This window comes from Engystomops pustulosus, chromosome 5 (assembly GCF_040894005.1).
Source record: "Engystomops pustulosus chromosome 5, aEngPut4.maternal, whole genome shotgun sequence".
Taxonomy (NCBI): domain Eukaryota; kingdom Metazoa; phylum Chordata; class Amphibia; order Anura; family Leptodactylidae; genus Engystomops; species Engystomops pustulosus.
Genome location: NC_092415.1, coordinates 186,156,042 through 186,166,449, shown reverse-complemented (window position 1 = coordinate 186,166,449; position 10,408 = coordinate 186,156,042). Strand labels below are relative to the sequence as shown.

The following is a 10,408-nucleotide window of genomic DNA, read 5'->3' as shown; positions in this document are numbered from 1 at the left end:
GCTGCTTTGTCACAGCTTTCATTGCCGCTGGTGTCCTGAGGACATCAAATCAATAGAGAGAAAGAGGAGAATTCAGATTGTTATTGTAGCTTCCCACCAGGGTCCCCCAAACAGGAAGAATCATGGGGCTTTGTATGTCACCCTTGGATCCGATGCCATAGGTTCGCTAGCTCTGCTCTATACTGTATGTAGATGCTGCATTATACCTCTTATCTTCCTCTATATATGACCCTTATATATCCCCTTATCTTGCCCAATCATTATCTTTTACTTTGGGGTAAATATTCTTTCCCCAGGATCCACATTCTACTCTTTTCTGATATCTAAATCTATGTATATCCTGTAGTACAAAACATTTTATAACACATCATATACCAGATGTATATAATGTTACTGGATCACAGTGTCCTAGGTCATAAAAGCATTATAATAGAATAGAAATAAAAGAACACACAACGCAATGTTTGGTATTTACATATTTACATATATACATATTAACATATTTACAAATTTACATATTTATATATTTACATATTTACACACTATCTACATATTTACATATTTACAAATTTACATATGTACACTATCTACATATTTACAAATTTACATATTTACACTATCTACATATTTACAAATTTACATATTTACACACTATCTACATATTTACAAATGTACATATTTACATATTTACACACTATCTACATATTTACAAATTTACATATTTACACACTACCTACATATTTACATATTTACAGTATCTACATATTTACACATTTACATATTTACACACTATCTACATATTTACAAATTTACATATTTACACTATCTACATATTTACATATTTACACTATCTACATATTTACAAATTTACATATTTACACACTATCTACATATTTACATATGTACATATTTACACAGTATCTACATATTTACATATGTACATATTTACAAATTTACCTATTTACACACTATCTACATATTTACAAATGTACATATTTACATATTTACATTTGTACATATTTACAAATTTACATATTTACACACTATCTACATATTTACATATGTACATATTTACAAATTTACATATTTACACACCATCTACATATTTACAAATGTACATATTTACATTTGTACATATTTACAAATTTACATATTTACACACTATCTACATATTTACATATGTACATATTTACACCCTATCTATATATTAACAAATTTACATATTTACACACTATCTACATATTTACAAATGTACATATTTACACCCTATCTACATATTTACAAATTTACATATTTACACCCTATCTACATATTTACACATTTACATATTTAAACCCTATCTACATATCTACATATTTACACACATATATACACACACACTATTTACATATATACACAGTCATGGCGGCAGGACGGCGGGCAGGAATAACACTTTGGTTACGGCTGGCTGGGTGGGGCTTGGCTGGGACGGTTGGCGGCGGCTTATAATAGTTGGCGGCAGATTATTTGTTATGGAGGAGACGGCTGAGAGATGGTGACAGTTGTGGAGGCTCGGTGCTGGGGTGACATATTGATGGCTGTTGAACAGAACAGATAAAATACACTTTAGGTAACTACATCCCTAATAGTTAGGACTTCACAGAAGACTGGAGAACACATAACCATAGACGTCATAAGATGTTTCATTTCTGGGCTGTTTTACCTTTATAGCCCATTTCTTTCATATGCAAAGAGTTTATATATAACATAAATTTATTTAAAAAATCATAAAAACTTACTGAATGGGATTGGGGGGGGCTCCTAAAAGAGCCTCCCCGATCCCTCGGATAAGGAGGCTCGGGAATTGGATGGTTCAGGCTCTTTTGGACTTGGAGGTGCAGCAGATGTTTTTAGGTCTGAAAAAGAGACAATCTCTATAAGAATAGCTGCTCATTTCATGGACATGGACATTAATTCTTCATTATTCCAATGTCAGCCTAGAACTGGAGACCCAGTACAGTAGATGCCCAATACTATGTGATCAATGTCAGATGTTTCTTCTATACAATACATATAATCAGTAGAATTGTGCTGCTTATTGTGGCCATCAGTCCTTTATTAATCCCTACACAAGATTATGGGATAAAATAAGTATTTCACATCTTTATACTTACAAGCGTTCGGGTTCTTCTCTTCTTCAAGATTTTCTTTTCTAAGTAAGGTTAGAGAAATAAAGATGTTACATAGGAAGAATACACAAAATAGGATTTCATGTCACATCTTTAATTATTTAGTCAATTTCCTAAATTTCAACGAAACATATAAGGCATCTAACAAAGTTAGGAGAACTTACTGTGGGGCATCAGTGATGTTTTTATAGCGGCTCTTTAATTCTTTTAACAGGTTAGCTTTCGCTCGGCTGGCTCTCTGGGCAACATAAGGTGGAATGGGAGGACGAGGAGTGGGAGTAGATGTAGGAAATGGAAGAGGTGGAGGTGGTGGTTGGTAAGGGGTAGGAGTGGGAGGAGGCGGAGGAAGAGAAGGTGGAGAAGGAGGGTCAGGAGGAGGGGGAGTGGGAGGAGGGGGAGTGGGAGTAGCAACAGGAGGAGGAAAAGGTGGAGGTGGTGATTGGGGAGGACTAGGAGGGGTAGGAGGTGGAGGAGAAGGGGGAGGAGCAGAAGGGGGAGGAAGAGAAGGTTGAGGAGGAGGGGGAGTGGGAGTAGGAGCAGAAGGAGGAAATGGTGGAGATAGTGAAGGAGGAGTGGGAGGAGGCGAATCTGGAGTGGGAGTGGGAGGAGGCGAATCTGGAGGAGGAGTGGGAGGGGGCGAATCTGGAGGTGGAGTATGAGGTTCAGGAGGGGAAAAAGGTGGTGTTTTGGAAAAAGTAGCAGTGGGAATTGGTGAAGCTATAGAGGGAGGAGGGGAAGGAGGTGGAGTAGGAGGGGAAGGAGGTGGAGTAGGAGGGGAAGTGGGAGTAGGTACAGAAGGAGAAAGAGTTGGAGATGGTGGTTGGAGAGAAGTAGGAAGAGGTGGAGCTAGAGGGGGAGGAGGGGAAGGAGGTGGAGTAGGAGGTTTAGGAGGAAGGGGAGTGGGAGTAGGTGCAGGAGGAAGAAGAGGTGGAAGTGGTGGTTGCGGAGGAGTCAAGGGAGGCAGAGGTGGGGATGGAGGAGGTGGGGGTGGAGGAGGCGGTGGAGGAGGCGGAGGTGGGGGTGGAGGAGGCGGTGGAGGCGGTGGAGGAGGCGGAGGTGGGGGTGGAGGAGGTGGAGCGGAATGTCTTTCTATTTCAACTGTAAAAGAAAAAAACTCTGTTGATTCTATTTAGCCTACTGGTTTAAGAAACATAAGATTATGGAATTTCATAGAAAGTAATTCTGGATAACATTTTCAGAATAAATGCTCTAAGTAACTTTTTCTTCTTGTAAACATTTATGAAAACATATCTATGGACAGTGAGACTTTAGGGCAGAATTGTTTCATAATTTGCACTGACAAGTCTAGATGTTTCATAGAGCATTTATCTAGAGCTTTATACAGTTTACAGCTGGTCCAAAGGGCTGAGGCTTAAAGGACATGTACCACCAGGATGAAGAATAGCAGAACACTGACATACTGGTGTGCACCCCCCCCTGGTAAGATCTTCTCATCTTTTAGCTTCTTATGCCCTTCTTTTTACAAAATAAGGTGTTTAATTATGCAAATGAGCCTGAGGGCCCCAGGCTCCATTAACACCTATGTAGCCTGGAGCCCCTCGGGCTCATTTGCATAATAATTAATAGACAATTTCCTTAAAAATCAAGGCATGAGAAGCTAAAAGAAAAGATCCTGCTAGAAGTGGCACACACCAGCATGTAAGTGAGTTTGGTGTTGTATTTTCTTCATCCTGGTGGTACTTTTGGTCAGTGACTCACACAGAAGTTAATGGAGACCATAAAGTTGAATGACCTTCTCTCAATTCATTCTTATAATAGTTACATCAATCAGTATCTGCCTCAGTATGGAGCCTGGGGGGGGGGGGGGCTGTATCTAGTCTAGAGACAGGTGAAGATCCCATAATTGGGAAAGGAAAACCCCTACAAAAGCCACATCATTAAGAATCCCCATTACCAGGCCCAACGTCGGAGGAGGTGACTATTTTCTTCAGGAATGGGGAAAGGAGGTTTTCATGAGGTTGTACTTACCAATGATCTCAGCTGTTTTCTTTTCATCTTTTCCTAATTCTATATCCTCTTTCTTTTGCTTCTCTTTTCTTTAAAATTGTAAAAATAGAAGTTGAACACTTAATAAGTAAAACTGGAAAATGTAATAAAGCCTCACATATTTCTTTATTCATGTTATGTATTTATATCTATTAAACATTGTTACATTTATATTTCGTGTCTGTGACAACTAGTAGTTATATCATGATATATCTTAAAGGGGTTGTCCCACAAACCAAGTTAGGTCCTATCCACAGGATAGAGCCTAACTGGCTGATCAGTGGGGGTCTCACAATATAACCAGAACGGAGGGTCCGATGGGGTCCCTGGTACCTCAGTCGGATATCCACTATTTATAGCTATGTGCGGCATTGGCAATAAAATCATTATTCGCAATACTTACTTTTTCCTGATGTAATATATAATGCTGCATATTATGATGATGGCGACAAGTATGGTGGAAACTGTGCAGATTATTAATTTGATGTTAAATAGAACTGATGTTAAGCTACTGATGGCATAGAATAGGAATGATGTTAATATGATCTTAAAATTCTTCTCTGGGCTGATGTTCTTCTCCGCTAGAACAGATAAAAAACATAAATTATTAATAAACTATCAATAAACTTTGTGTCTGTCTGAAATGTATTGACGATGCAATTCTAGTAGGTGACTTACATCCACAATCCACTCTCTTACAGGGCTCTGATCTTATGAAGCATATCTCCTTTTTGTTTGGGCATCCTCTTGTCTTCCAAATTTCTCTTGTTCCAATTCCTGAAAAATAATTCACCAGTGATTTGTGAGAAGGTTTTGTAATCTAACAATTCACATTGCATTCAAGTAGAAAAGATCAGGAAGAGCAAATGTTATTTGCTGAAACTACTAACATATACATGATGTACCGGGTGGGCCATTTATATGGAGACACCCAAACAAAATAAGACTTGGGTTATGGTATCAACTTCCTGTTTGTGGCACATTAGTATATAGGAGGGGGAAAACTTTTCAAGATGGGTGTTGACCATGGCGGCCATTTTGAATTTTGCCTTCTTTTTTTTAATTCGAAGAGGACCTTTTTGTAAGTTGTCATAAACCAGTAAATAAGTCATGAAAGAATAAATTTATGTTAAAACTAAACACACCATTGTTTTTATTGTGAAACTCTCAATAAGTTTGATGTGTTACATGACCCTCTTCCCATTAGAAAAAAATAAAGTTGGATCCAAAATGGCTGACTTCAAAATGGCCATTCCCATGAAAAAACATTCTCATTTTATTTAGGTGTATCCATATAAATGATCCATCCTGTGTTTGGTTCAATGATCTAATCCAGAACTAGGAGCATTTCTAGAGGTAACTCTAGGGCCACTATTTCAGAGAATGAAAGAAAATCTTAAGGTATTAAAGTAACGCCCACCCGTCTTGTATATACAGCGCTGGGAATAGGGACTGGTTGGCGTGGGCAGCCACCTCAGCCAGCCGGAAGCTGAGAGCAGTGCGGCTTCCGTACCCACGTTTACATGGGGCACAGACCGGAGAATTGAGTTTGGTGGTGACATAATGGGAAGCCACATACCAGTAAAACATGAAGAAACATCCATTTTATTTTATACGACTTTATGTGTGTTTCCCTAATAAAACAGAGTGTCATATAATTACTAGGGTCGTATTAGTTCCTTATACTGGATGTGACAGTTCTGTACTGAGTGACTTACCACAGGTGGCAGAGCAGGGGCTCATAAGAATATCCGATTTGATGCCTAGAAAATAAAAAGAGATGTTAAAGAACAACCGCTCTGACCAAATAAGTATCTCCATGTCTTCCCTATATGTCCTGTGAGCAGTGCCCTGTTTGTATGGTTAGCACTAACCCTATATTCAGTGTATCTGGTAATGCCCTTATAGAAAGCCTCTGCGTCTACTTCCAGTGGACAGAAATCTGACCATGGTCACACAGGTGCACAGCTCGTTATATCACAGAGAGTAATCAGATGTGGGTAATATAACGAGCTGTGCACCTGTGTGACCAGTAGGCACAGAAGCTTTCTATAGAGTGACAGCAAGCAGAGATCTAGAAAACCATGAGGAATTGATACAGAAAGTATATTGGAAAGTTGTATACATTTTTAGAATACAAACAATAGCATTAATTTGCTGAAATGGGACAACCCCTTTAATGCCCCGTGTAACTTCTTACAAGTTAAAATGGCGTCCATGAAAAAAATCCTTCCTTTACACCCGCCCTGGACCAGGTGCAGATTTGCACCTAAAAAGTCGCAAAAAAAGTGATACATAAGTGAAAAATAGCACAGGACATATTTCCTTCTATCACAAGTCTTATCTCTTAAATATTGATTAAAATAAAATTATCCAGGATAAAGGATCCAATATAAGAGTCATGGGGGAGGAGTAGTTACTGATCCTGGGATGAATAAGTTGTCCTGACACTAACCCCATCAGCTCATATACAATATTTCCCAATCCCTCAATGCTTGCTGCCCTGGGGGATTGGTGGAAAATATTATGTATGAGCTGGTGGGGTAAGTGCCGGGGCTACTTATGTAGTGATATAAGAAAATATACTGAGGTATATACCTTTACGGGTTGTTAACATGTACATGTATCAACTACCACTATATCATAATAAATCCAATAATATCACCAATAATAAGGTCCATATGGACGCTCTGACATGACAATTAGGAATCAGTCGCCTCCTTAACTGGTCTGTTTTAGTAAATTTTTACATTATCCATAAAATAACAATTCTGGTGTGAAACCTAACTAACATTGTGTAGTTTTTAGCACTAACCCCGCATTCAGCATATATTTGGTATAATATTTACCTTCATTGTGCTCGGCTTTGGGTTTCTTCTGGCTGGGAATAGGGGCGCAGGTCACAGATGGTAGGAGGATGTTGATGATTAGCAAAAATCGTAGCAGCATGTTGCCTGGATACATCTCTAAATCTGTCTACAAAATGTGCTTCTCCAAGCAAGACACAGAACCTCCCTCATTGTGACATCACAGAATATTCCAAGTCAAGTGGGTGGAGATTCAGATCTTACCACAGATTGGTTGGTTTCACAGTGGGCGGGGCTATGGTATCCCACATTTGATTGGCTGCTTTCAGGAAGAGCTATGGTATATTACTTCCTACTTGTCCATTTTAATTTCCTTGATGATACACATGCAGTGATGTTACAATGTAGACCACAAGAACTGTTTATAAAATTAAATCACCTTCAAGAGATTCCGTCATCTTTGTATTTTTCTTTCAAGAAAAAAGATGAAAATTCTTTACTTTCTTTACAAAAAGGGTTTGGAACGGGGCAACATTTTTGCAAAGTCAACAAAAAGTGGAAAATTAGGCGCCAGTTAAATAGGGTTTGTCAGATAATTAAAGGGGTTTTCCAACGAATCAACCCCTCCAATTATTTCTAAGGAGCTGACGGAGATCGCCGAGTGCCGCACTCCACAATTTCTGTCGCTCCATTGAGATGAATGATGCAGAACGCTCAAGCGCGGCCGTCTGCTCCATTACTCTCCAGGAGCGACGAGGGGTCCAGCTGTAGTAATTGTCACTCCCATCGGACACCCCGTTTTTATGATCTGTGGGGCCTCATCACTGAAAACCTCTTAAAGGAAATTAGTGCCAGTTTAACACTAATAACTTGCAGGTATGTGAAAATATTCTCAAATTTTGATCAGTTTTCTTTTACAATAATCTCATTTACATGTTTATACTGTGCTTTAGAATATATACAATTTATTAAATAAGCGTCAAATACCGCATATCTTGAGTATAAGCCGAGTTTTTCAGCACAAAAAATGTGCTGAAAAACCCTGACTCGACTTATACTTGAGTCAAGAAAAGCAACAAACTGTTTACTTACCTTCCGACACATACCACCACCCCTAACCTCGGCAGGTCCTCTTCAATCGATCGCTGCGTGTGCCAGCGCTGTCTGTCGCAGAGATCATGGCGTCAGCTGCTTGCTGACGTTCTATTATGTGCGCCAGAGTTGGACGCTTGGGGACACGGAGAAGATACCGCAGCGATTGATTGGAGAGGGGGGGGGGAGGTGTTGGAAGGTGAGTACACTGTTTGTTTTTTTTGCAGGGCACATACTACAGGGAGCTGGCTGGCTTTATACTCCAGGGGGCTGGCTGGCTATATACTCCAGGGGCTGACTGACTATATACTCCATGTGCAGGCAGGCTATATACTCTAGAGGGCTGGAAGGCTATATACTCCACGAGGCTGGCAGGCTATATACTCCAGGGGCTGATAGGCTATATAATCAAGGAGCTGTCCGGCTATACACTCCAGCTGCTGGCAGGCTATATACTACAGGGGGCTGCCAGGCTATATGCTACAGGGGGCTGGCAGGTTATATACCACAGGGGGCTGGAAGGCTATATACTCCAGGGGCAGGCAGGCTATATACTCCAGGGGGCTGGATGGCTATATACTGCAGGGGCTGGCAGGCTATATACAACAGGGGGCTTGGAGGCTATATACTACAGGGGGCTAGCAGAATATATACTACAGCGGCTGGAAGGCTATATACTACAGGGGGCTGGCTGTATACTACTGGGGGCTGGCAGGCTATATACTACTGGGGGCTGGCAGGCTGTATACTACAGGGGGCTTTCTGGCTATATACTGGGGAGGCTTATACTCGGGTCAATAGGTTTTGCCAGTTTTTTTGTGTTAAAATTTGGGGACTTGGCTTATACTCAAGTATATACGGAAGTGTTATTTTACTCAACTCATGTTAGAATATATCCACATAGGACCTAGATAATGACCTAGATATTTAGGAAATTGTGTGTTCTCTAATTTTGATCTGTAGTGTATATTTGAGATCCAGTGTCGTCCTAAATGACAGATGATGATGAATATAATCCCCCTGTGTGTAATCAGGTCTCCGTATAAATCCACCTGCTCTGTGATAGTCTCAGGGTTCTGCATCATGAAGACTAAGGCAGCTCCGTGATACTGTTGTGGAGAAGTTTAAAACCGGATATGTACCGGCCACTTAGAGGGAACCTGTCAGCAGAAATTGACCTAATAACCCACTACCAGTATGTTGCCAAGCAGCTGAACACCTCCCAGTTCATGTTTCTGTGGTGACCCAGTGCGGTGGCATCAATCAGAAATACTACTTTGAAGTTAGATATAAATTGGTCGTATAAAGTCAATGATGCAGAGATTTTAACACTGAAGTGAAGCTCTCTCTTCCTCAGAAACCCTCCTTTACTGTAATTGATGGTCCTACATTCAGGAACATCAACATCTGCGAAGAGTTTGTATGTTCTTTCTGTGTTCGCGTGGGTTTCCTCCGGGTCCTCTGGTTTCCTCCAACACTCCAAAATATACTGCTAGGTTGATTAGATTGTGAGCCCCATTGGGGACAGGGACTGATTTGGCAAGCACTGTGCAGCGCTGCATAATCTGTGTGCATTATATATATACAGAAATTATTATTATTATCTCTAACCAGATCTCCTGAAGTCCGATGCTTGATGTCAATCACAGAGGAGGAGGCGTTAAGAGTACCCCACCTTGACTTCAACTTGTAAAACTTTCGTCCTCCGTGACTTTATACAAACAATTTACATCTCACTTCAAAGTTGATTTTCTGGATGATGGCATCACACCACGAAAGAAACCAAAACTAGAAGGTATCACACTATTTAACATTATCCTGGTGGTGATTTATTAGGCCAATTACTCATGACAGGTTCCCTTTAAAGTTATTTTTAGGCAAGATTTTCCTGCTGTGTGACTCTATATAGTTCTGAACCTCCAGTCAGTTTTTACTTCTCTGTATGAACTCCATGACCATCTTTATATTCTTTCCATGACGTCACTTACTGAGGTGATGCACAATTCCTTTCACCTAAAAAGAAAATACTTAATTATGCACTAAATCCTACACAAAAAATTAAACTTTATACCCCATGTCATGTAAACTCACTAAATAGGCAATCACATGTGTCATTATAGACACAAGAGGCAGATTCGTTGTGTGTACAAAGAGGATTGTAACGCAGCTAAATGTCAAACGGAGAAGAATAACATTATTTGTCATGTATCATGAAGGAAGATTTACAGAATCCCGGCAGTGATGTGGAGCTAAAAAACTGTGATATATGCTGTACTGATAGTGTCAGGACTGGCTCAGGGGGCACTGGTAATCATTTAAGAGATAACAGTAGTG

The 10,408-nt window shown here is 40.0% G+C and overlaps 1 protein-coding gene across 1 annotated transcript; it reads right to left on the bottom strand.

The window, feature by feature from the left end:
* Nucleotides 1-544: 544 nt before the first annotated feature.
* Nucleotides 545-7,168, bottom strand: LOC140134266 (uncharacterized). The gene is made up of 9 exons (XM_072154847.1): nt 7,025-7,168; nt 5,894-5,938; nt 4,854-4,952; nt 4,579-4,756; nt 4,158-4,225; nt 2,333-3,266; nt 2,154-2,191; nt 1,779-1,895; nt 545-1,577 (listed from the first exon to the last, which is right to left on the bottom strand). Exons 1-8 carry the CDS (start codon nt 7,137-7,139, stop codon nt 1,801-1,803), a joined length of 1,572 nt encoding a protein of 523 aa, XP_072010948.1. The 5' UTR covers nt 7,140-7,168; the 3' UTR covers nt 545-1,577; nt 1,779-1,800.
* Nucleotides 7,169-10,408: the final 3,240 nt, after the last annotated feature.